At 51.7% G+C, this 27,366-nt stretch overlaps 1 protein-coding gene across 1 annotated transcript; it reads right to left on the bottom strand.

The window, feature by feature from the left end:
• Positions 1 to 26,632, bottom strand: NALF2 (NALCN channel auxiliary factor 2; the record flags this gene model as incomplete). Its single annotated transcript, XM_082376658.1, has 3 exons — positions 1 to 2,879; positions 3,284 to 3,455; positions 25,775 to 26,632. 3 exons carry the CDS (start codon positions 26,630 to 26,632, stop codon positions 2,494 to 2,496), a joined length of 1,416 nt encoding a protein of 471 aa, XP_082232784.1. The 3' UTR covers positions 1 to 2,493.
• Between the last annotated feature and the right edge of the window lie 734 nt (positions 26,633 to 27,366).

Genomic DNA, 27,366 nt, shown 5'->3' with positions numbered 1-27,366 from the left:
TTATCATCAAGTCTTACCATTTATTTCTTTATGGGGTTAAACAAGAGCAGAGAGGCTTCTGCCCCACAATGCAACAAAACAGAAAGCAGTACACATACAGAGACACTCACTGAAACACAGAGGCAGGGGAAGGGCGACAACTGAACCATAGCCAGGTGAGGGAGGAAGGGACGGGGACTACTAGGAATCCAGCTTGGAGACTCAGTCATAGGAACTAGTGCAAGAAAGTCCTACTCATGAAGCACAGTGTAGAAAATGGCGTAAGAAAGCTGCCCAGCTCTGCTGCCTGTGACGAATGGCAGGGGCAGCTGGAGGGGTGGTGGAAGATCTGGGCAGTGGGGTGGATGGGGACAGTCAAATGACTTCGAGGTGGAGTGAGGTGCCCCTTTCCCCTGCCACTGGGCAAGGCCCTGGGCTGGTCTGAGCCAGGGGTCTCCTGGGCACTTGGTGAGGGGGAAGAGGGGATGGGAGTCTCCAAGGGTCCATTCCCTGGGGTCCTAAGGTCCCCCTTTACATCCCAGTCCCTTTTCCCCTCCTGAGGATGCAGGAGTTACAAGGCAGTACATAGGGTCTCTCACATCTACAGAAGCATCTCTGGAAAGGAGCCAGCACCTCTTCCCCTCCCCAGCTGAAAAGAGCACTCTAGGGATGGGGTATGTGGCTAGGCCTGAAATGCTGAAGGCCAAATATGGAGTGTGTGGGCAGGGCACAGGGCTCGGCGGGGGGAGGGGAACACGCTGTGAGAAATGAGAAAACTGGCAGGGAAGGACTCCCCGGTCTCACAAAGCCTATTTGGGGACCCAGCTGAGGCCCTTGAATGATTCCCTCTCTACTAGTGAGGTTTCCCATTTATCCCCCAGCCAGCCGATTCCAGCTGTCCCCTCCCCCTCCCCCTTTTGGTTTCCCCTAATGCAGCTCCAAGCCCACCCCTCCCCTTAACTCACTGGCATTGCATCCCAGGACACAGGCCCTTCTGGCACTGAAAGCCGCTTGGCCTGTCCCAGGAACACAGTTGTGGCTTCCTTTCTCGTCTGCTCCTATTGGCTTGTAGATGTCCCAGGCCATGTGGCCTCCCACTCCTAGGAGATCAGCACAAGGCTAATGGCCCCCAAGGGGCTCTCCAGGCCTCTTCTCTCGTGCAGCTCTCTAGCCTGACTAAACACTTCAAGTCTCTCAACCAAGGGACCACAGCGCATCGTCTTTATTTAGCGGGTCCTCTTGCCAGTTTCTGGACTTTCTCCAGCTAGGGGCAGGGGTGGCTGGATTAGGGGACCTGCTACAGGGTGAGGAGCAGTCTGGTGGTTCCACAATTGGGATAGTAACCCATGGGGTCAGGGATGAGAAGGGATGAATACTCTTTGGTAGGCTGGGGACGGGGACAGGCTGGGGATGGGGGAGGCTCATCTCTGGAAAGCTCTGGGGCAACGCCACCAAGGTTTCCTTCATGGAGGCCTGGGCTAGGACGAGATGGGGGAGTCTGGGGACCCAGGCCAGGCCTGACCCTCTTGGGCTTAAGTCCCTCCTCCCCATGGAGATCAGAAATGGAAACATCTTTGGCCCCAAGGCCAAGATCTCCAGGGCAAGAGTGGCCCTTGGGAGTATGTGCACCTTCTGTAAGATATGGCCCTTCGGACAGCGGCAGTCCCTGTGCTCCTTCTCCAGAGGGCTCCTTACGCAACCCTTTCTGATTTGGGGACGTGTCCTCGAGCCTGCCTCAACACTGATCATCTGCCTCCCCAAAGCCAGGTGGTGACAGCCCATTCAGCCATCTCTCTAAGCCCTCTGCCCACCTCTCTCCTCTCCTCTCCCTCTTCCCTATCATCTCCACTCTCTCCCGCCACTCATTCTGCACCCCGTTCCTATACCTCATCGCCTAGGGTGCTGGGGCACAGCTTAACTGGGGCCCTGACCTAGCTGCAACTGTGTACACCTCATGTCCCAGCCTGGCCCTTCCCTGTGGCGGCCCCACATGGGACAAGGTGCGCTGGAGCGGGAGGAGGGCCGCTGCATCGTCTGCCGTTGCCTGTAGGGGTATGGGCAGGAGGGAATTAAGGATCGTGGCAACAAAAGGAATGCGGAGGGGGGAAAGAGCTTCTCCCCTCTGTGCCCCCCAACATTCCCTGAAGGGCCAAGGCTGGGTAAGCAGCCTCCTTCCTTGGGGTCAGGGCTCTCAGTGGCGGTGGGCATTTCCACCCCCCACCCTCCCCCTTTTTTTTTGGCTAAGCCCCATAGATGGGGGCCTGGGAGGGGGGCACCTGCTGCTCCTGCCTTTTTCTCCCAGTGAGTTTTGCAGCTCCCTGAGGCCCTCTGGCGGTTCTGTTGGAGCTGCTTTTGGAGTGGGGGTTGGTAGGGGGCGATGTGTGATTGCCCCATTTCCCCCGCCCCCCACCTGGTCCTACACCTCCCACGGGAGGGGCCCCCTCCCCCTCCCCCTGAGGGGGGCGCTGGAGCTGATGTCGGTGTGTGGTGGAGGTCTGATCTCCCTCCTTGCTGTCACTCTTCCCGAGTCAGGCCCTCGTCTAGGGCAGGCAGTGCCTCCAGGCCCGGTCCCCCACCACCCTGGCCGCTGGAGAAGGACACCATGGTATGGAGGAGCATGAGAACAAGGACGTAGAGCCGGATCCTGCTGGGACTGAGGCGGGAGCCCCCAGAGACCGGCAGCAGGGAGGACTTGTGGCTGAGGCGGCCTGGGGGGTCGTGGCGGGGGTGGTAGTGGGGGTACTGTTGGTGGTAGTGGTGGAAGTAAGAGTGGTGGAATTGCTGGTGGTGGGTTTTGGGGGCTTCAGACTCCTTGAACTTCTTCTTCTCCGACTCACAGGAGACCCACTGCACGTCACAGCACTTGGCTTCCGGCCGCTTTGGCGAAGTATCCAGCAACCCTGCCAATGGATAAGCAAGGCGGGGTGGGGTGCTAAGGGGGCTGCTGGCTATGCCTTTCTCAGAGAGGTGATTGTCAAAGCTGGGGCTGCTCTGGTAGTCCTGCCCAAGACTCTTCCCCCTGCCCCTTAGCACCACCCCTTTCTGGACACATCTTCCAGGGACCCCAGACAGTTTCTCTGGGATAACTCCCTGGCCAGGTATGTTTTGGATACAGATGGCCACTCTGCTCTCTCCCCCTATTCCACTTTGCCCCATCCCAACCTGGGGCCTCACTACCTAATCCTGCAGCCACTAACCTTCTCCTGACCCAACTTCCTTGTTGTCCTCCCTGCTCCCACAGCCCCGACCTGGTGCCTGCTCTGGGCCCCTGGCCTCCTCCCTCCTCCCAGGGCCCTGCCTTTACCTGTACAGATAAAGCCAGGGAGCCCTCCGTACACCATTTCCTCATTGTCAGGGAGGATAAAGGGGCACCGGGTCTGCACCTCCAGGCAGTATTGCTTGCAGGGCACCCAGCGCTGGCATTCCTGCTGGGTCACGCTGAAGTATTCTGAGCACAGCCAGGCCTTGTAGACAGCCTGTAGGGAGAGGAAAAAGCATCAGCCCAGGCGCCAGCCCCTTTCTGCCTCAGAGGAGAGGGATGAGGAGGGGTGTAACTGTACTCTATAGGGGGAGGGTACGGTGTGCTCACCAACCCAACCCCAGGATCCAGGGGGTGGGGAAGAAGGGTTTGGGTCAAGACCACTACCTCCTACCCTAAAATCTCCCATTTCATAGCCAGAACTCCCAAGTCCCCAATCTGCAGTCATCCAAGACTTTGAATTTGTTCATTGGTAAAATCACAAAATGACTCCTAAATCAGAGCTGGCAGAGGCCCATCCAACCATACCATTTTATAGCTGGTCCCAAGAGATGTCCTGACTTGTCTGAGGTCACCTATATGGAGGTAAATTTCACTTCCATTCAATTCAGCAAACATTTCTTTGGCTGATGGTGTTAAGTTTCTAAACTCAAGAAAAGAGATGGAGAGGATAATCTTTGCTTTACCTCATTAGGGTGTTGTGTAGATCAAATAATATGACACATATGAAAATGTTTTGTAAATTCTATAGTGCAATACAAATGTGAGGGGTTATTTTTAATAAAAACAGGAATCTGCCTTACCAAGCACCACATGTGCCTTCAAGCTCTACTTAACCCATGCTCTGTTCTGTTGGCGTCCACCCTGGAGTGGAGCAGACACCACATTTCATTTGGAAACTTTGCTTAGCCGTTTCACTTCATGGGTATACTTCCTGCCCCTCATCTAGCCCATTTCCACCAGGCACTTGGTCCTGGCTAAGAAAGGTTCCCTGCTCTATACTCTTTGGCTATCATCAAGACCAGAGTTCCTCAACGGCGACACTACTGACATTTTGGACTGGATGATTCTTTGTAGTGGGGGCTGTCCTGTGCATTATAGAATATTGAGAAGCATTCCTTGCCTCTACCCAGTAGTTGCCAGTCACATCCTCCCCCTCCTCATTGTGACAACCAAGAAATGTCTCTGGCCATTGCCAAATATCCCCTGGGTGGGGGGCAAAATCATCTCCCATTGAGAACCACTGATCTAACTCCTTGCTACTGAAAGTGTGGACCTGGACCAGCAACATCACCATCACTTGGAGCTTGTGAAAAGTGCATAATCCCAGGCCCTGCCCAAGACTTGACAAGTCACACCTGCATTTTAACAGGATACCCAGAGCCCTGCCCACATCCATTCTTCATATTTTCAGGGGCACCTTCCCATAGTTGCTCCTTGTAGCGATGGTTCTCCGACTTCAGTGTGCCTCAGAATCCCCTGGGACACTTGTTAAAAAGGCAGATGGCCCCCTCCAATTCAGCTTCAAGAGGACTGAGGTGGGCTCAGGAATCTGCCTTTGGAACAAGGGTCCAGGTCATTCTGCGGCCAGAGGCCTTTCAACCACACTCTGAGCAACGTGGTCAGGGCTTCTTACACAGACTTTAAACATTTACACTCAAATACAAATAACTCCACTGTGAACATGGACTTGGGCAATGTAATCCCACACTGGCCTTTTCCAAAGTGGGGGCAGGGGCATGGTGATGGGTGGTAGTGGTGGGTGGTAGTGGGTTGTGGTGCAAGTTACCCCCCTGAGGAACACAGATTTGATATCTCACTGGCTTCTCAAATTTAACATGCTCTAAATCTTAAAATTCAGTTCTTGTTTTTTTTACTCCAAATCTGCCCACACCCCTGAGTCTTGACCACTTAGGTTAAGTGCCATGACCATCCACCTGGGTATTCAATCCAGAAACTTAGGTGTCAGCCATCACTCCTCTCTTTGCCAGCATCCCCACACGCAGTCCATCAGCAAGGCATGCCAATTCTACCTCTACTTCCACGACTCTGTGCAGGCACTGTCACTTGTCACCTGGACAACAGTCTCCTATGTGGCCTCCCCGCCTCCACTCTTGCTCTTTCCAATGCACTGTTTACACAGGAGTAAGAGCGATCTCAAAATGACATTCGATCATGTTACTCCCTTGCTTCAAACGCTTCAATGCATTTAGAATAAAACCCAAACTTTCGACCACAGACTTCAAACCCCTGCATAACTTGGCCCCTGTCTGTCTCTCCAACCTCATTTTCTACCTCTCCCATACGGCTCATAACGCTCCACACGCTGAGGTTTTCTTTCTTTTCCTTGAACATGCCCTACTTCTTCCCACCTTGGGGCCTTGGCACACACTGTTCTCTTGGCCTGATATGCTCTTCCCCCTGCCCCCTCCCCCACTTTCGGCCTGGCTAGGTCCTTCTCAACTTTGAAGCCTCAGTTCAAAAGTCACCTCCTCAGAGAGGGTCTCCCTGACCACTCTAGTTAGAGAATGCCCCCTCATTATTCTTTTTCTTAAATGTTTCTTCACCACAGTATGAGTTTGTCTGCATCCTTGTTTTGTTTTTCTCTGTCATCCTCACTAAAATGTAAGACACGTGAAAGCAGACGTGGGTCGGTCTTATTGACCATATTGAGTACTCAGCACAATATATGTAAAAAAACAAGTCTGTTGATGGAATGAACCAGATGAGTAAATGAGGACATGTCCCTACTCTCAAAGAAATTTCAGTTTCATGGATAGACAGATCTAACTTGAAACTATGGCACATTTTCTATACTATAAGAGAAGTTAAACCACTGGCCACTGGAGTGAAGCAAATAGAAAAGCCGGGAAAGATTTCAGTGAGGGTATGAGTTGAGCTGGGGGAGTTCCCTGGTGGTCCAGTGGTTAGGAATCCACCTTCCAATGCAGGGGGCGCGGGTTCGATTCCTGGTCGGGGAACTAAGATCCCACATGCCATGGGGCAACTAAGCCCGAGGGCCGCAACTACTGAGCCCACGTGCTCTGGAGCTCACGCGCCACAACTAGAGAGAAGCCTGCGTGTTGCAACGAAGAGCCCGCACACCACAACGAAAGATCCCGCGTGCCACAACTAAGACCCGAGACAGCCAAAAATAAATAAATAAATATTAAAAAAAAAAAAGAGTTAAGTTGGGACTCAAAGTAGGATTTTAGATGGGATGGGCAGAGATGAGACAAAAGGGCATTCTGGACTGAGGCAACAGCTTAAGGAAAGGTACAGATGTGAGCACACGCATGGTGTGCTAAAAGAATGGAGAATGGTTTCATATGAATGAAGTGCAAAGGATACCAATCTCCCGTGGATGGACATTTAAATTACTTCCAGGTTTCCACTATCACAAACAATGCTTCGGTGAGTAGGTCTGTACACACCTCTCTTGAACACTTGTGTTATATTTTATTTATATAAACTCTTAAGAGTGAAATTATTGGGATAAAAGGTATGTGCAATGGAGTGAGAAGGGAGTGGAAGGAGGTGGAAAGGAACAAGTAAAGGTAAGAGGCAGGGGAAGAGGGAGCTAGAGGGGTAGGAGAGGGGCTCAGGGGTTGGATAGAGTGGCAGTGGAGTCCGGGGGCACAAGGGAGGAGGGGAGGAAGAAAGAGAGGGTAAGAAAGAGTAGGGAGTTGGAGGGTGAGAAATAGTGGTAATAGTGGGGGTAGGAAAAAACAGCGTTGGGGAGGAAGCAGGGGAATAAGAGATGGAGGGTGTAAGGGAGGTAAAGGGGTACAGTGAGGGTGAGAGAAGATGAAGGGTAAGAAAGAGCAGGGGATAACAGGGTGGGGGACAGGAGATGTGGAAGACGGGCTGTGAAGAGGAGGGGTAAGGAAGACGGAGGAAGAAAGAGGAGGGTTCAAGAGCCAGCAGGGGAATAAAGGGGGGTAAAGAAGATGGGAACAGAGGAAAGCCGAGATGAGAAAGTGGGATAAGAGAGCAGAAGGAGATGGGGGAGACGGAAAGAAAAGTAAGACAGGAAACAAAAAGGATATCCCTAACGCTAAGGGCCCCAGTACCTTGGAGACCCCCCCCTCCATCTTGTGGGTCCCAGGGTGCCAAGAGGCGGCTCTGCCCACAGCCTCTGCCCCAACCTCTGCAGCCTGGACCCAGAGTCCACCTCCACTCTCACGCTGAATTGTGTGGAACAGCCCAGTCCTCCACTGCTGGGGTTCAGAGGCCCCTGCGGGATTCTCCCTGGGCTCTTCCGGTTCAATATTCCTGCTCCCAGGTGAGGCTGCAGTGGAGGGCCGGCCCTCCTCCCAGGCAACTGCAATTAGCCTAATAGCAGGCGCTGGTGGCCGGGCACACCCCGCCTCTGCTCTGGGAGAGAGAGAGGGAGTTGAGGGAGGAGGGGCTGGGAGAGGGGTGGCCTGACAGTGGGAGGGAGGCCTTTCTCCTTAGCTAGACGGCCCTCCCTCAAGCCCCACGGCCCCAGAGTCACCATGGCAACAAGTGGGCGAGCAGGTTGCCAGAGGAGGACACCAGGCCTGTGGGTGGCAAGACAGTGAGAGGAATGGAGGAAGTAGAGTGACAAGGGGCTGAGAGGTAATCCAATTCCTTAGCCCCACATATGGCCAGCTGAGGTCATTGCTGGCCCACGTGCTTTAAAAAGGGGCTGGGGTCTTTCTCAGATGAAAAGTCTGGCTCTCAGGGCTACCACCTGGACAGCAAGCCTGCCTTAGTCTCTGTAGCCCTCTTCCCTAGGCAGGCCTAAGTCACTTGCCCCATCTCATCAGTGTTAGGACTGAGCCAGAGGGGACCGGGTTGCTTGGGCAGTTGCAGGGGACCTGGGCACTCAGCCACAAGGATGGGGAAGAGCCAGGAGAGCTGCGTTCGGAGAGCTGCGGGGCTGGCTGGAGGCGGGGCATGCGGGGCAAAGGAAGAAATGTCTCAGAACCAGACAACAGTCAGTTGGGAGACCCTCGCAGGTCTTTTGCTCTAGTTCCTCAATTCTGGCTGCATATTACAATCACTCAGAGAGTCTTTTAAAAATGCTTCTGCTTGGCCCACATTGCACTCCAGACCAAGTCAGTCAGAATCCCTGTGGGTGGGGCCCACACATCTAGAGTTTTTCAAAACACCTCAGTTAATTTTAATATGCAGATAACTTAGCCCTGCTTCATTTTATAGCTGAGGAAACTGAGGCCCAGAAAAGGGGAGGAAGGACTTGTCTACAGTCACATAAAGTAGTGGCAGAGGGAGGAACTTGAAACCCAGTTTCTCGACTCGAACTCCAGGGTTCTTCCTACTGGACCATCCTACCAGTGGCTGCATTCCAAACTCAGGGGGCAGGACACAGAAGCGTGGGGAGGGGAGGAGAGCTGAGGAGAACCAGGCCTGCTCTTGGCTTTCAGGCTCTTCAAACTCCAGCCCTGGCAGGAAAGCCTTCTTCATCATGCCCTGTCCTCTGAGCTTAACCATCCTGGACCCTCAAGGTAGCAGCAGATGATGGGTGGGGTGGAAAGCCTTGACCTGACAGTGCCCTCCTTTCCCTACAGAATCCCCTTCCCCACCTCCAGCAGGCCGCCGCTGGGCTCAATCAAGTTCTGGCTGCTACAGCCAAGTTGCTATGGGAACTGGGAGGGGAAGGAAGCAGGGAGTAACTAGAGGGAACACCAATTAACCCAAAAAGGAAGCTGAGAAGGCTATCCCACCCCTCCTCCCGGCTGGGCTGTTAAACCACTCTTTTTTTGTTTTTGTTTTTTTATAATGTCTTTTAAAAAAATATTTATTGATTGATTTTGGCTGCACCAGGTCTTAGTTGCGGCACACGGGATCTTTAGTTGCAGTATGTGGGCTTCTTAGTTGCGGCATGCCTGCGGGATCTAGTTCCCCGACCAGGGATCAAACCCAGGCCTCCTGCACTGGGAGCACAGAGTCTTACCCACTGGACCACCAGGGAAGTCCCTTAAACCACTCTTGAAATGGGAGCAGGTAAGACGAGGGGCATCCCCACCCATCCTGGGCTCTGCAGCTGCTAGTTTAGGGAGGAGTGGGAGGACCTGGAGAGCCTTACCTTCCTGCTCCCCGGCTTGCAGCCTTGGCCAGGGCATTCTCATCCCTACGCTCCTCTGGGAAGAAGCATGTGACTTCTCCTGGCCCCCAGGGTGCTACGGGAATGCATACAAGTGCGTACCTACAAACACAGCCCACAGCCAAGACTCAGGGCCAGAGGGTTTAGAAAGAGGAGGCCATCCTGGACTCCTCGGTTAGGGGGCGGGAAGACCCTCCAGAGAGGAGAGCTTCAGTTCCTGCCAACCAGGAAGTCGGCAGTTTTCTTCTTGGATTCCAACTTGCTTCCCTCCCTAGGGCCTATTTCCCCATCCAAATCCTCCCTACAGACCTCTTCATCGCTGTTTGTTTTCCTAATGCACTCCTGGGACACTTGGCCAGGAGCTGCAGCTGCAGAGACCGTGGAGGCAGAGTGGCAATCTGGGCTGGGCTTGAGAATGAAACCCACTGTCCACAGCACACAAATAACCACCCTGCCCCTAGGTTTCGCCTAGGTGGAAACTGAGGCTCAGAAAAGGGATTTGGTTCAGCCAAGTCATAAACATGCAAGAAATCAACTATAAAGCCAGGATTAGAAGGGAGGTACTCTGGTGACTAATCCCACGTCTCTCTGTGCTGCATCCATCAATACACATAGCACTGTGTGAAGGACCTCCTTGGGCAGGTCTGAAAAGAGCCACATGCTCCTATTCCTGATTCTGGGCTTTCAGAGAGTTGGATCAGAACAGGGTAAGGTCAAAGTCAATCTCTCCAACCCAGGGGAGGGACATCTTGGACGTAACTCTGGGAGTAGTTCCTTGGGATTGGCAGAGTCAGACTGAGATTAGAGGCATTACAGGGCAAATGCAGGTGGATGACATGGCTTTACTTAAGTGGCTGTAAAAATAAGCAACAGCTTTCCTGCTGCTGAGAATGAGCAGTCATGAGTCAGAGTGGCCTGGCCTGGCCTGGCCTGGAGGAAAGGCGGGGGAGATGGCTTGAGAGGTGGATAAGAACCCAGAGCCACTGCAGTTCCAGAGGGTCCAGTCACCTCCAAGCCTCTTAGGCCACCTGCTCCAAGGCCAGGGGCAGCCTGGTTAGTGGAGAAGTGGCGTCCCTAGTGCAGGAGCAGTTCTCTGAAGGAGCCTAGATGACCCATATCAATCAGGTGAGCAGAGGAGGCAGGTTCTTGGAAAAAATGGGTAGAAGTTCACTGGGTGGAATAGGGCAGGAATAAGTGCACTTAAAGCAAAGGAATAAGCAGGTATAAAGGCCTGGAGGTGTGAAACAGTGCCGGATTCAGGCACTGTCGGTAGTTTAGCATAGTTAGAGGGTACAAAGGGGGCCATGATGGGAGATGAGGCTACGGAGGAAGGCCATGCCCATATTATGGTATGTTCTGCATGCTAAGGAGGAGCCAGGCTTCATCCTATAGGCAACGGACAGCCTTTAGTGGATTTTAAATAACTGCTTTTTAAAAGATTGCTTATCACTTCTAAGTCAGTGAAAAGTTAGTCTTATCACTGACTAACTTTTCAGACTTATGTTCTGAAAGTGTGGACGATGGAGCATAGGCATCAAGACTGGAGGTAGGGAGACCAGTTAGGAGCCTATTGCAACAATCTGAATGAGAGATGATGGGGATACCAGGTTTCTGGCTTGGGTGGCAGGATGAATAGTCGTTTCATTCATTAAAGAAGGGAAACCAGGAGGAGGAGTAGATTTGGGGGTGAAGAAGATGAATTCAGCTTTTGGTCATGCTGACTTTGAAACATAGGTCAGTATACACTAGGCTAGGTAGAAATGTCAAGGAGGCAGTTGGACACAATGGTTTGAGCTCAGAAGGAGGGTCTGGGCTAGAAATAAAGGTTTGGTCTGAGCTCAGAAGGAGGGTCTGGGCTAGAAATAAAGGTTTGGGAGTCATCAAGGGTTAAGGAGTTAATCATCAGGAACATAGTAGGACTATACTTTCCCACACCCTTTGAAATTAGGCATGGCCATAAGACTTACTTTGGCCAATGAAATGTGAGTTGAAGTGACATGGATCCCTTCTGGGGAGAAGCTTTAAGAGCTGGAGTACGATTTGCCTCTGCTGCTGACTGTGGAAGTGGTGTTGAAATGGACCTTTTACTAGCCTGGGTCTCTTGGTGACTATCATGAACAGATGCTCCCTGCTGACCTATTTTGGACATGTATTATGAGCAAGAAATAACTGTTTGTTGTGTTAAGCCTCTGATATTTGGGAATTGTTTGCTACTACAGCGTAACCTGGCTCACTCTGACTGATAAAGCAATAGTGGAAGCCAAGGAAGTAGAGGATATTGCCTAGGGGAAATTAACGCACAGAGAAAAGGACCAACAGTGGATCCCTGGAAAACACTAACATTTAAGGGGCAGGTAGAAGAAGGGAATCTGATGAAGATGCGGGAGTGGTTTAAGAGCTTGGAGAAGAAACAGAAGAGAGTGGCATTCTATAAATTAGGGGAGAAGAGTTTCAAAGAATAAGAGTGGTCAGCAGACGAGGACATGCTGGCAGTCTCATCATGGTGAGATCAGTTTCAGTGGAGCAGTGGGGGCAGAAACCAAATTGAAGCCAATTTAAAAGGGAATGTGAGGGAAGAAAAATGGAGAGAGCTATGTGTAGACTACTCTTCCAAGAAGCCAAACTAGTTTTTCAACTGTTTTTTGGGATGTGGTTTCCAGTTCTCTGTTCTACCCTGGTTGTTCCTATTCAGACAAGTTCCTATTTTTCTATGTCCCTTGCAACTGAATGCAATCCCCAGACAGAGTTTATCAACACAGAGTCAAGTAGAAGTATCAGCCCTCCTATGCTAGAAGCTCTGTTTCTTTTAATGCAGCCTAAGACCACATTTGCTCTCTGGGAGACTGTATTGTATTCCTTTGGTAATTCAGTGGAGATGGAGAGGGGAATTTCTGCCTGGAGTGTGGGATCAAAGACACAGCCTAGATCAAAGTCCCTGGAAGGAGCTCAAGCCTTCTGGCAAGATATCTGAATGAATTAAACATCCTTGAGATGGTAGGCTCTCTGAGGACAGGGACTGTGTCTTATCTGTGTATTTCCCTCAGGACTTCACATGGAATTAGGTATACAGAAGAGATGCCTGCTAAGTACTTGAAATCCAAGCACTTGAAAACTAAGCCTCCAGCAACTAGCTCAGACTGGAGTAAGGTGGAGATCTCCAAGAAAAGGGTGAAAGTAATGGGTTATGTAATGTGTTGCATGAATTTTACAGCTTTGATGGAGAAATTGGGGATGCATTAGCAAAAAAAAAAAAAAAATCATAGAAAACTAAGCAAATAGAAAAAAAAAAAGAGGCAATTATTAACTCCAGGAAAACAAGTTGGCCAAGGAAGAAAATGTAATCACAGTATTCTACATGACTCAGCTGTGAACAATATTTATAATCCTTATAATGTAAATATGGAATACTGTTAAAACCAGAAATTGTGATATGACAATATTCGATATATGAGGGGAGTGCACATACAGTGCTGCTGGTAGTAAGAGAGCTAAATCCCACTCTAAAAAAATAAAAAGGCAGTACATATTTAAGTCAGAAAAAAAATCAAGAAATGACAGTATTGGTATATCATTTAGAGATGTGGAGGTAAATATTAGAAGAAACAGCTAAGAGGTTTAGAAGTATTTGACTTCTGAGTGAAGCTTAGGGTTGGAGCAGAGGGCTTCTGTTTTAATCATAAGCAATGAGCTCTATATTTATCATTTAAAAGATATTACATTATATATCATTTAAAAGACAGATGCTACAAGAATATATATCTATATATGGAATAGATATACATATGTGTATACATGTATATATATGTATATGTGTGTATCTTTGTGTGCACAAAGATATTTCAAACAGAAAAGTCAAGAAATAGCAGTATTGGCACACCATTAAAAATGTGACAATAAATATCAGAAGAAAAAGCTAAGAGAGTTTCAAGTGTTTAACTCTGAAGAGTGACTATATATATGTAGCTTATATGTCTTTTAAAATTATGAACATATATTACTTTGATAAAATGAAAATAAAATAAATATATAAACTGATATGCAGCCATGAACCTCAAAAACAACAAAACAAAATCCCTAAGACTTGACCTGACCAACCTTGCCAGACTCAGCCACAAAACCCCAGGCCCTATTGCCCAGTCATGGATCGTCTACTCCATCACCACTGTCTGGGGCATGGGCTTAGGTCAGGTCAGCTTAACAGGCCAGCAGAATTAATGAGTGGCCCCATAGCCAAAGAGAACTAATATGAGAGGAGGGGAACTTTAAGGGCCTCTGTGCCCAACAGCTGTGCAGGCCACCCACCATAGAAATGGTGCCAGTGTGACATGACAACCATAGCTTCATTTGAGCTGCACACAAATGTGTTTGGTATAAAATCCCGCTGCCCCCTCCCAGGGGGCACACACTGCTAGTCTGGGCCCAGGCCCAGGCAGAAATCTCCAGCTTCCTGCAGGGATCATTGTGAAACCAGCTCCTTGCCCCTACCTTACTTCTGTCCCCAAACACAGTACCTTGCTAAACAGATGAGAGGCTGGGGAGAGACCTAATAAAAGGACCTGTTAGTTGTGCTTGGTCTCTGGGGGTGAGGTAAATCAAGGCTTTGGAGTCCTTCCATCTCTGGCTCTTCCCTCCCCTACCTGAGCATATCTCTGTGCTCTCATTCACTAGAATCTCTCCAGTTGCCTTCTGGCTCCTAATCTTCCACCTCCACACTAGACACTTCACCTGCTGCTCCCAAATTACCTTTCCCTTCTCCTAAGGGAAAGTGTTGTCAATCTCAATTGAGTATTAAGCAGTCATTTAGATCAAACACATCTAATTAAGGTGACAATAATAATAGCTACCATTTTTTAAGTGCTTACCATACGCCAGGCTCTGTTCTAAGCAGCTGACCTTTATTAACTCATTGAATCCTCACAACCACCCCCTGAGATGGAGATACATTTACAGGTGAGGACAGGAAGGACCAGAGTTAAAATAGCTTGTCCAGGACTTCCCTGGTGGCACAGTGGTTAAGAATTCGCCTGCCAATGCAGGGGACACGGGTTCGAGCCCTGGTCCGGGAAGATCCCACATGCCGTGTAGCAACTAAGTCCGTGCGCCACAACTACTGAGCCTGTGCTCTAGAGCCTGTGAGCCACAACTACTGAGCCCACACACCGCAACAACTGAAGCCTGCGCACTTTAGGGCCCGCATGCTGCAACTACTGAGGCTGCGTGCTGCAACTACTGAAGTCCATGTGCCTAGAGCCTGTGCTCCGCAACAAGAGAAGCCACCGCAATGAGAAGCCCGTGCACCGCAACAAAGAGTAGCCCCTACTCGCCACAACTGGAGAAAGCCCACGCACAGCAACGAAGACCCAACGCAGCCAAAAATAAATTAAAAAAAAAAAGCTCGTCCAAGGCCACACAGCCAATAATAATATATGGTGGCTACCATTTCCCGAGCACTTTCCATCTCACAGACACTGTGCTCTTAAGAGATTAGCATGTTATATGTCATTGAAGCCTAATAATGACCCTATTTCTTAGTTTTGAATTCAAAGAAAATGAGGTTCCAAGAGAGATGAAAGGTCTCAACAACTGTTTTATGGAGAAGACAGATTTCAAGCTGGAATGTGAAGTCAAGTTTACCTGGGCTTCAGTTCCCAAGCTTATACACCATATTGCCCCTAGGATGGTCCCTCCATTTCACTATCACCATTGAAGTAATTAGCTTGTTACTTAAACAAATCTTTTTGATGGAATTTCAAGTCAAGTTGGGGAGAGATTTCTAGGACTGGATGGGAGAGTGATTTTCTAAAATCAGTGTATTCAGCTCATTCCCAATATGAGTAAAGTTTTCTTTGTAAGGGAGTGTCGGGGGAAGAATACTTGGGTACTAGGGGCTACAAATGACCATTTCCATTCCCCCATCAAAGCACTCTCTTTCCTCTTTCCTCTAAATGCATGCATGTGCGCACGCATGGGAGCACACCACACACACACACACACACACACACACACACACACACACACACACACACACACCCTGGGAGTGTTGAAAAGAGGCAACTGTTCCTGCTCTGATCTTTGGCAACTGGTGATGGGAAGGCAGCTGTCTCCTTGTAGAAAGGTCTTCTTGCCTTTGGACATGAGTTCTCCTGTTCTAGGTCTTGTCACGTAGGGGCTCCTGGAACTGCCTTGCCCTGGAAGACTCCAATACTAGAGTCCATTCCTTCAGAAAGGTTTCAGGGCAGTCACAACACTCTACCTAATTGCTCCTTCTCCCCAGCTTGCTCCATAAATGTTCTTCCTCGAAAAGCCTTTGCTCCAGTCAGGTGGAGAGTTAGCCAGAGCTGGGTTCAGATTCTGGCTCTGCCACTAACTGGATGTATGAACTTGGACAAGTCATCTGTAAGGAGGCAGGGACTGAGTCACTAATTTGCTATGTGACTGTAAGCAAAGTACTCTCTCTCTCTGAGTCTCAATTTGGATCCGAGAAGATGGTCCCTAGGGAGGCAGCATATATGGGGAGAAGACAGGGTCAAACATCTTTAACCTCAAACAGTCCTGTGGTCAAATCCCAGGTTTGCTCTCACCAGTTATGAAAACTCAAACAAATTACTTAAATTCCCTGATCTATACTTTCCTTGTCTGCAAAATGGAGATAATAAAAGCACATATCCTTAACCTTTCTGTAAATGATGTCTGTAAAGCAACTAGCACAAAGCTTTACCTATAGTAAAATTACACTGGTACAGATTGGGTACCCTGGATTTGACCGGGATTCAAATCCCAGCTCCAACTCTTATTAGCTGGATGACCTTGAGCCAGTTACTTAACCTCTCTGAGCCTCTCTTCTCCTAAGTAAAATGGGGATAAATATATATGCACTTCACAAGACAGATGTAAGAATTAAGTGAGATAAAGTATACAAAAAGTGCCTGGGATAGTTCCTTTCCTTCCCATGCCCTCCTTTCAAGCTCTAAGATTCAAATAATAAATGGAAAAAAAAAAACAACTGCCACAAATGTAATCAGAAAAAAATCATTAATACATATAAAAGAATACATACAAATCAATAATAAAAACACAAGACATGGACAGACAATTCACAAAACAGGCAATACAAATGACCCATAAACAAGAAAAACAAAATTTGACCTAAGGAATGCAAATTACAAGCCAATGCTATAACACTTTTCAGCTCCAAATTAGTAAAGTTTAAAAAAATATGATAATCAATATTAGACAAGGGTGGTAAATTAGTCTCACATTTTTGGCGAGGGTATAAACTAGAAGCAGCCTTCTGGAAAGAAATTTGGTAAGAAAGAAATTTGTATGTCAAAAGCCTTAGAAAGGTTAATACTCTTTGATTCTGTAAGACTAGTTCCAAATGTTCATCCTGAAGAATTAATGTATATGCTTCCATTTGTATGCAAAACAAGGGAAAGAAAAAGTCATTTTGTGTGCAAATGTTGATGTAAGCTCAGAGAGGGATGGAAGCATACACACCAAATTGTTAACATCAGTGACCTCAGGGCAGTGGGACTGGGAGGGGAGGGAACAGGAAGATTACTAAGTGGAATACAGAGGTTTCTTTATAAACCTCTGTATTGTTAGATTTGGTACAATGAAGGTGCATTATTTTGTGATTTAAGAAACTCAGCAAAGTAGAGAAATAAGAAAAAAATGATTGAGATACTATTTATTAGAAAAAAAAGGAATCATAGATCTGACAAAGATTTATGGACAAAGATATCCATCACAGCATTATTTACAATAGTAAAAGTTGAAAGTAAATATCCAACAATAGGGTACTAGGTAACTAAATTGCACTAAATTCATGGGATGGGATATTGCATGCTCATCAAGAATGATGTTTGTGGGAATTCCCTGGCGGTCCAGTGGTTAGAACTCCATGCTTTCACTACCAAGGGCCCAGGTTCAATCCCTGCTAGGGGAACTAATCCTGCAAGCCATGTGGCACAGCCAAATAAAAAAGAGGTTTGTGAATATCTAATTACATGGAAAGATATCCAGTGTAACTTTAGCAATAAGTTAAAAAGAGCAGGGTAAAAAACCTGGATGATTTCAACTATGTAAAAATATATAGTCACATCTATTAGGGTGGCTATTATCAAAAAAAAAAGGAAAAGTATAAATGTTGATGAGAATGTGGAGAAACTGGTACCCTGTGCATTGCTCATAAGAATATAAAATGGTGCAGCACTGTAGAGAACAGTATGGAGGTTCCTCAGAAAGTTAAATATAGAATTACCACGTGATCCAGCAAGTCCATATCCGGGTATATAACCAAAAGAATTGAAAGCAGGGATTCAAACAGATACTTGTATACCAGTGTTCATAACAACATTATTCACAATAGCCAAAATGTGGAAGGAAATGAAAATATAGGTCCACACAAAAACTTGTCTATGAACGTTCATAGCAGCTTTATTCATAATTGTCCAAAGGTGGAACCAACCCAAGTGTCCACAGAGATGAATGAATTTAAAAAATGTGGTACATCCAGACAATGGAATATTATTCAACCATAAAAAAGAATGAAGTACTGATACATGCCACAACACGGATGAACCTTGAAAACATTATGTTTAATGAAATAAGCCAGACACGAAAGGACAAAAACTGTATGATTCCACTTATATGAATTACTCAGAATAGTCAAATTCATAGAGATGGGAAATAGAATAGAGGTTACCAGGGGCTGGGGGGAGGGAGGAATGGAGAGTTATTGTTTAATGGGTAAAGAGTTTCTGTTTAGGAGAATAAAAACATTTTAGGAATGAATAGCGGAGATGGTTGTACAACATTGCAAATATACTTAATGCCACTGAATTGTACACCTAAAAATGATTAGAATGGTAAATTTGATGTTATGTATATTTTACCACAATAAAAAACTATGCCACAAAAAGACATATTAGGAGGAAATACACTATAACATTAAGAGCATCTCTGGGACCTTTTTTCTGTTATATTTCTATTTTCCAAAATTTCTCAGAGACCATTGTTTTGGCAACTGGAAAAAAAGGTATTTTTAAAAGATTCTGAGTCTATAATAGCTCTGAAGGATTAACCTGGCTGGAAGTTTTAGTTGAGTTCAACACTAAGCAGATACGCTCACCTTTCACAGATCAGCCAGGTAGCCATGCTATCTGCTGGAAACCAAATACAAAGACAGGAAACAATGGTAACACCCACCACCACCACTCGTCCTTCTCCGGGCAGAGCCTGGTGAGTTGGCACTTCCTTCTACCTCCAAGAGAAGCCTAGCCATCCCAGGCCAGGGCTCACCAAAAGCCTGGCGTGGGAACTGGGTGTCCAAAGCCCAAGCCAGGCCTCCACAGGCTCTGGGGTGACAAGGTCTCACGGTTTCCCCTCCCAGCTCTCCCAGCAGCTGCTGGGCAGGGCTCAGGCCTGCACTAGGTCTGTCTAGGAGACCTACTCCTCTCCTGCCCTGGTTGATCCTTCCAGCAGACTGGGGCTGAGAATCTAACAGATACCTTCCTTCCAGGCAAGAGGAGCCCAGCTCCTCCCATCTCCTTGGTAGAGCCTGCAGAAAAAGGAGGGAGCAAACACCTCCTTTCCTCACGCCCATCCTCTGTCACAATCTCAAGAGGATACTGGTGATTATCACTGGCGCTCAAGGGCAAGAGACTGGGGTATTGAACAAGGAGGATGTTGGTGGGTCCCCACTTTGGATCTGAGCCACTCCAGGGGGTCCCTACAAGTTGCCAGTAGGTGCTGCTGGATTTCCCTTGCAGTTCGTCAGCTTCTCACTCCAGCCTCTCAAGAGCCAGCTGGGCATTGCCTCTGACAGCTGGGGGAGTTTATTAAGATTTTCTTTATACATGTGTGCACTGGGGAAAGAACAGACAGACCTGGGTTTGTGTGGCAGTTCTCCCACCTTTTAGCTATGTGGCCTGGATGGGTCGGTCACTTTCCTTCACTGAACCTCAGTTGTCACATTTGTAAAAAGGGAATAATGAGAGTACCTGCCTGCTAGGATGACTATCAGGATTAAATGAGTTCATGGACACACATAAAGCCACTGGCATCTCCCAGGCACTTGAAAGCTGGCAGTTTTCTTTTCCCCTTTCCCTTTGTTCTTTGGCACCAGCCTGCCTTCACCTTCTGGCCCAGAGACTTGTGGCTCAGGTTCCAGCTCCTTTTTCCAGAATCCATTCAAACAGGAGCTTTGGTCCTGGCAGCTCCTGTCACTCCATGGTAACTCCTTCCTTCACCAGGGCCAGCTGCAACTCACCTGGTGCCCTTGCTCTCCTCTCTAAGCACCTGCCTGGCTTGAGGTATCAAAAATTCAGGCTTTTCTGAACACCCTCATATGCCCAGGGAGAAAAGTCTGGTCCAGCGTCCCTGCACACACCCTGGTCTGTGCGCCTGTAACCACAGGAACACAACACACCTATTCCCCAGAGGCCTCCCGGCTCAGCATTGGGGAATGGTGCTCCTGGAGGCCCACATTTGTCTAAACCCCCTCAGAAGCTGCCCCTGGTTTTCCAGCAAACACCTGCAGCTGGAATCCACATGTGGCTGAGACGTGAGCTGGGGATGGGGGAGTAGGGGTGGGGGCAGGTCTGATGCCCAGTCTGCAAGGGCACACAGCAGGTAAACAGCCTCACAGGGTGGGAACATAAAAGAACTGCCCTGAGGGAGAAGTTTTTCTAGGGCAAACTCCCACCCTCGAGCCTAAGGTGTCGTCCTACATATGCACCCACACACTGAAGGGTGGGTGTGCCCTTTCCCTGAGACACCGATGCCTGGGGAGGAGACCAACACGCACCCACATGGCTTAGAGGCACCCTCTCATGCTTGTGATGTGTTCGGAGATCCCTGACTCTCCTTTAATCTCAGCCCCACCCACTGTCTTCCCTTTCCTCACCCTTACCTCCACTGTGTTCAGCAGACTCTTCCAGTCAGACCATGAGACTGGGTGGGAGGCTGCTGGGCTCCCTCCCTCCACTTAACTCCCCTCTGCCCCCACCTTCAGGAGATACCAGTTTATCCTTCATGGAGGTTCCCGTTGCTATGGTGACTATAGTAGTCAGGCACCAGCCTGTGGGAAGTCGCCATGAAGAAGATTGTGTCTGTGTGTGTGTCTATGTGTCTAAGCATGTGTGCATGCACACACACACACACGTCCACACTGAGTGGGGAGGAGAGAAGGCAGGAAGGAGAAAAAGAGCAGAGAGGGAGAAAGGGGACAGGAGAAGAGGGGACCAGAAGATGAAAGGGGGGGCAGCAGGAGGGATGGGGATCAGAGAGGCGAAGTGTGAGTGGGGTGTGAGGGATGCGAGGGGTGAGGGGGCATGCAGGAGGCAAGGGCAAGAGGTGCAGTGCCGGGACGGGGGTTAGGGATGAGGCCAGAAGATGGTCAGGACGCAGGGTAAAGGTTGGTGGAGTGTGAGGTAGAGGTGAGAGATGAGGGGAGTGGAGCTGGATGGGAGATGGGAGAGGGCTGGCCGTTAGAAGGAGCAGGGAGGGGCGTGGGGGGAAGGGGAGGGGTGGGAGCAGGTGGGGGTAACTGTGGGGAGAAGTGGGCGTTGGAGGAGTGAGGTGTGGGTGCGGTTTGGGAAGGGTCTAGTAGAAGGTTGGGAAGGCTGTGGGGTCATTGGTATGTGGGGGGTGTTGGCTGTGGGGCAAAATTGGGAGGAATATGGGGATTGGTAGTGGGGTGGGTCAGGGTAGGGGTGAGGGGATCCGGAGAGGTGTGGGCAGCACGAGGCCACGTTCCCACTCTCACGTTTAAGCCCCTGTACCCTGTCTGAGCTACAAACATTGCCTTTTCCCTGTCCCCGGCCCTTCCCAGAAGCCCGGTGCTCACGTTCATGGCCAGCGAGCTTCGGTGGATCCGGACACCCCTCCTCACGGGAGCCTTTGCCATGGTCCTGGGAGGCTGCTTCTTGACTGCCTCCCCCTTCCTCCACCCCCAAGTGGGGACTAGGGTACTCTCTCTGCCCTCACGAACCCTGGGTCAGGGAGGCTGACTGTGGGGCACTGCTCCGTGCCTGAAAGCTTGGGTGACAACAGGGACCACTTGCCAACTTGGGGCTCCTGCCCTTTGCCCAGTGCCCCGAGCTTCCTGCTCTCGGCACCAGCGTTAGCCTGGGAATCCTGCTTGGCAGGAAAACTGTGGCAGGTGGGAGGAGAGAGGAAGGCAGCGAGGCAGAAACAGCTGCCAGCCGGAGTGGAGGAAGAGCAGGTCCCCAACGGGTACGGGCAGAAGGCGAGGTGCTGGCTCTGGCAGCCCCCTCCCCTGGGTGTGGGTGTTGGGCCTCCTTCCCTGGCCTTGCCCATCCAATGCTGCTGTTGAGGGAGCAGGCTCTGCTCACTGGCCTGAACTCTGAGCTGACACAGACCTCAGAGGTCAGCTGGTCCAACCTGCCCTAGACTCCGGAGTCAGAGTCATCTCCACAGCATTTCCCCCAGGGCTCTGTCTGAATCAGGCTAGACCTTTCCCCTGGGAGCAGGAACTCACCTCCTCTCAAGGCACTCTGTTCCCTCTTTGGAAGGAAAAAACTGTTAACTGAACAACTGATATGCCAGGCCTAGGTACTGTGCAGACTTCTCATTAATAATGAGCTCATAGGGCTGTTCTGATGAATTACCTCCATTTTACAGATGAGAAAAGTGAGGCTGAGAGAGCTGAAGTCCCTAGCTCAAGGTCACACAGGTAATACATAAAAAAGCTGGGTCTGAACCCAGGACTTTCTAACCATGAAGTCCCTCTGGGGTTAAGCAGGACATGCCTCTTCTTTTGCACCCTGACAACTCCTCTGAGGTCTGAAGTTGGAGACCACACCTTCCTGAGTCTCCTCTTCTTCAGGTGAAACAGCTCCTTCAACTCTGTCCAGGAGAACTTGAGTTTTAGCCTCCTCCTAAACTGCTCAGTGTGAGACCCAGAACCAAACACACAATATGCCAGGTGGGTGTGGGCCAGTCCCGAAGAGAACAGAACTATCGCATCCTTCCTTGGCACTAACCTTTACGGTTGTGGCCCTACGGCTAGTGAGAGAACTGAGAACTGGCCTTCTCTTGGGCTTCTATCCCCTCTTGGATCAGAGCTATGAGAGAAGAGGCCAGGGTTTTGTTCCCATCTCCACCACTGCCCCCCCACCCCCCATCAGGCTATCCTCAATTTAGAATAGGGAAGGGGCAGAGGTGGAGGAAAAGGCAATCACAACCAGGCGGGGCCTGGCAGGGCTGGGAGATGGAGAGGGCTGGAGGAGTGAGGGGGTGGTCCAGTAACCACAGGCAGGGCCAGAAGGGCCAAGCAGAGCAGGAGGCAAGGGCTGAGGGGATGCGTGCACAGGGAGGTAAGGGAGGGGTGGAGTGGGGCCCCAGGGGTTGGGAGAGGCCAGCGTGAGAATGGGCATTGGCCTTCCTAAGTTATCATCGCCCTGCTGTGTGAGAGGAAGTCAGTCACACATTAAGGAAATGTCGCAGCTGGTACTAAATTGGGAGGTGTCACAGGCAGCAGTGAGGACAGGTATGATGTGTGGGGCCCTGTGTGGCCCGAAACAGGGGCAGATATTGCAAAGGGAGAGAACAGGGTTTCTGGGGCTGCCCGGGAAAGATCTAACTGAAATACTGGGGACAGGCCCCCGGGGATGGAGGTCACCTGGCCCTGGAGCAAAGGCTCCAGGTTTGGTTTCCAGCAGCAGAGGAAGCCTCCTCACCCTGGCCTGGGGTGGTGGGCTCTCCACCCTGGAGAAGCTTGGAGGATGTGGTATTATCTCCAAGGGATCCCATTTGGGAGAGGGGCTGGACAGCAGGGCTTGAAGCTGGGGGGCAGGCTCGGGGATCTGCAAAAAAGGCCTGGGATAGAGGTGGGGCACTGGGGTGAAGACAGAGGGGCTGCAGGAAGGAGGAGAGCAGGGCTGTCTTTTCCTGTAGGGCCTGTAATACAGCTGGAATCTAGAGGCCTGTGGGTGTAGGCCTCAGTGAAGGGAGAACACGTTGGAGAGGGTGGGAAAGACAGGAAGAAAGCTGTGGAGCTGACACTGCCCTTCTCCCAGCACAGCAGGCAGCAAGAGAGCAGGCGGAGTTCACTTGAGAGGGAGAGAGAGAGAGTGAGAATGTGAAAGCGACAAGGAGACAAAGGAGAGCAGGGAGGGCCCCGGCCATTGCGAACCTGATGAGAGGCCATGGCCAAAGCGTGAGCTTAGCACCGACGCCACGCGGGTTGGAGGCCTGGCACTCCTGCTCCTTAGCCGAGTGGCCTTCGGGCAAACTGCTTGAGCCCGCTGCACCTCAGTTTCCCCATCTGTAAAATGGGGCTTATGATGCTGGTATTACCAGCCGCCCCAGGCAGTTGTGATCTCATAATACACGTGAAAGAGGCTACAAACCCTAAGCAGGACATCACTGTCAGGTGTTCTATTATTCTTACAAAATACTATCAGCTACCTCTTCCCACTTCAATCTCACAAAAGACTCAGGATGTGGGCAGAGCCAGGATTATTATCCTTGTTTTACGAATGAGGAAACAAAAGCTTAGAAAAGTGAAGTGACGTGCCCAAGGTCACCCTACGAACAAGTGGTAGAGATGATCAGGCCTCCTGAATCCAAGAGATCAGTTGTCTTTCTCCTCCATCAAACTGCTCGGTAAAAATAATCAACATGAGGGATTATTATTTAGTGCCGGATCAGACAGAGCCTGAAGCCAACTATGACCCGGAGAAAACCCCACGGGAAAGTTGTAGCATGGTCTCTTTTTCATCCTGGAGATTGTGGGAAAGAAAAAGTCGGGGCCACGGGGTTGGAGGGAAGGCCACAAAAGACAGACATCCTTTATTCCGTCTGCTAGTGGCCCGTGTCCCTCTGCTCGCACTGACATCAAGGGTGTGTGTCTCTATCTCTATATGACAAAATGTGTCCTTTTTCATGTGACAGTACTTCTGCCTGTGTGTCTCTGACATCCTGGGGAGATGTGCATGTGTATGACACCTTGTCTGCTTCTGTGGCACCGTTTGTGGGTGTGACGACCTCTCTCTACCTCTGTGTGACTTTGCCCGGGGTGGTGGTGGTGCTGTTTGGCAGTGTGTGTGTGTCTATCTGTCTGTACACCTTTAAGAAGTGGAATATCTCATTTGGTAGTGTGAGTGAGGCAGTGAGTCAGCTGAGGCTGAGGGAGGCGGGAGGGAGACTGCTAGGTTACGAGAACAGGAAAAAGGAGAATGAGAAAGTGAAGTCAGGAGCAAGGAGCTACCCCTTTCCTCCCCAACCCCCTGCCCAAATCCCTAAGGAGCCCACCAAGAGCGTGGAACCGTGCAGAAGTCCGCAGGGGTCACGTCAGATGGAAAGGGGCACTTTCTGTCCCTCCCCAAAGCCTCGGAGGGAGACAAGCTAGGCTAGGAGGCAACTGTCTCCCTCTCCAGCTCTAAGCCCCCAGCTTGAGGATGGGTGAGACCAGCACCCCACCTGGTCTCCGCTTCACTTGACCCTTTGACCTTGCTGTTCTCTTTCCTCTCAGAGGCAGGCCACCTGGCCAGGCTGCACAAACAGAGCAGTAGCACCATGTCCCAAATGTTTACAGCCCCCATACACCCACTGTCCAGAACGACCCTGCTCAGGGTCAAGAAGTTTCTCAACACTCAGCTCTGCCCTAGGCAGGCCCATTCTGCAGGGGCCCCGCCTCTCCTCTGGATGCCCGTCCCCAACAGCCAGTAAGCCAGCTTTCCCTCCACTGCCACCCCAGGGCACTGGGAAAGCACTGGGACTTCTGTAATGCACCAGCCTCCAGTGGTCCTCCCACAAGCTGCTGTGCCCCGCTCCCAGCTCCTTCTCTTGTCAGGGGAGAGGAGCTGGCAGGTACCCTCCTCGGGAGAAAACAGGCACCCTGGGGCTCCACCTGCTTAGACTCTGACCAGCCACCTCAGGTCACATAAGGTCAACAGTGTGCTGTGCCCCACAACCAAGTGCCCCTCCTCTCACCCACTGGCAGGGGCCAAAGGGTCAGGGTTAGGTTGCCAAATATTCTTCCCCCGCCTTTGGCCTTCCCCCTTCACCAGCCAGTCCCAGGACTTTCCATTCCAGCCAAGGAAAGGAAAGGGGCACCGCTAGGTGAGGACGGGGGCTAGGGGAGCCAGAGCCCTCTTTCCATCCCTTTGCCAACCGGGGGGCCCCCGGACCCCTCCCTCCTCATGCGGGGGGCGGGGCGGGAGAAAGCCCCAGTCATATGGTGCCCAAAGCCAGAATCAATAGAAGTTGGCCAGGTGGTTACCTGACTTGAATCCCTGAGGCCCTGCTTGCCGGGAGGGTCCCAAGGTAGCACTACCCGTGCCCCACTGAGAACGGTGGGGGTGATGGGGGGAGGTGAGGTGGGTAGAGGGGGAAACCTTTTTTCTCCCGGTCCCACCGCCACGGCTCCCGCCGCCGAAGCGGCAGCCGTTGTGGCCGCGGACGCCAGTCCCTACCTTACAGCCTTTCGTGCAGGACCGGATTGAGTACTCTTCTGCCTGTAAGTATTTATGCAGCACGAGGTCGAACTCGTCATATTTTTCCTGAGCATGTCGGTCGAGCCGCTGGTACGCCTCGATACAGTTGCTACACACCTCCCAGGCCCCGGAGCCCGGGCTAGCCACCACGGCCAGCAGGTCCCCCAGCAGGGTGTCCAGGCTGCAGTCCAGGCTGTCGGGGCGGTCCATGCCCAGCAGCAAGTCCCAGACCGTGTAGGTGTCGCAAAAGGAAAGAGTGAAGTTCCGAAAGTGGCCTTTGAGCAAGTTTTTTTTGGCGGTGGGGAACTCGGCCGGGGCACGGGAAGGGGAGTCGGGGGGCCGTAGAGGGGGCGCTGGGGTGGTCGGTTCGAAAAGTCTCTGCAAAGATTGCAATTTGGTGCAAGCTGCGTCCAGCCCCGTGGGTTCTGGGACGCCGCCGCAGTCCGGCCCGGGACCGGCGGCGGGGGCGGCTTTGGTCAGGTTGCTGTATCGCGGGCCGCAGGTGCCTGGGGGCGCGCTGGGCTGGCCGGGCGGCTGCGGCGGCGGCGGCAGCACCGCGCGAGGAGGCACCGGCTGCCGCTCCCGGCCGGCCCCCCAGGGCGGCCGCATGGCGCTGCTCAGCTCCCTGGCCCGGGGCCGGGCCCCCGCGCACAGCCACAGATGGTCAGCGAGCAGCACGGTGAAGAAGAGCAGGGACGCCAGGGACAGTCGCCATCGCTGCGCCCGCTCGGAGTCGGCGCAAGGTTTGTCGCTCGGCCTGGGAGCCCAGCAGCAGCAGCAGCAGATAGTCAGCGCGGCGGCGTCTTTCCCGGGCCACATCCAAGCGCCCCTGAACATATTTCAGGGGGGTCCGGGCTGGAGGGAAAAGGCGGGCGCGAGGCCGGACGGCCGTCTCGGGCTGGCGGGCGGGCAAGCCGGCTGCGCGCCGCTCCGCGCTCCTCGGCGCCGTCCAGGCTCTACCTCGGGGGCTGCATGGCGAGGCAGGCCGGCCGGCCCGGGGCCCCGCTCAGGCCGGAGTGGCGGGGCGCTCTCGCGCCGTCCCCGCGCCCCTCCCGCGCTCCCTCGCTCGCCGCCCGGGCGCGGCCGCCCGGCCCGCTAGGCGCTGCCCGGCGTCCCGGCGGGGGGCGGTGCGGGGCACTGGGGCGGTGGCGGCTGCGGCGGCGGCGCCGCACTCCTCATAGTGTCGGGCCGCTCAGCTGCCCCGGGCTCAGCGCCACTCCACTCCGCGCCGGCTGCCGCCCGGCTAGCACTCCGCTCCGGCCGTCTCGGCTCGGCGCAGCTCTGCGCCCCTCAGCGCCGCCGTGCGGGCCCGGCCGCCGCGCTCCGCTCCGCTCCGCTCGCTCGCCCCGCGCCGCGCTGCTCAGCTCCCGCCCGCCCGTCCGCCTGCCCGCCGGCCGCCCTCTCTGCGCCGCTCCCAGCCTCGCTCGCGCCCTCCTAGGCCCGCCGGCCGGCCCGCTGCTCGGCCCTTCGGGCTTCGCTCGCGCTCTGGCCGTTGGCCGGGGCCGGTCCCGGGTCAGCTCCGCTCCGGCTCCGCGCCCGCCGCTCCCGGAGTTCCGGCTCGGGCGGGCCAC

Source organism: Balaenoptera borealis (assembly GCF_965194805.1).
Source record: "Balaenoptera borealis genome assembly, chromosome: X".
NCBI classification, from domain to species: domain Eukaryota; kingdom Metazoa; phylum Chordata; class Mammalia; order Artiodactyla; family Balaenopteridae; genus Balaenoptera; species Balaenoptera borealis.
This window is presented reverse-complemented; position numbering and strand designations above follow the sequence as displayed.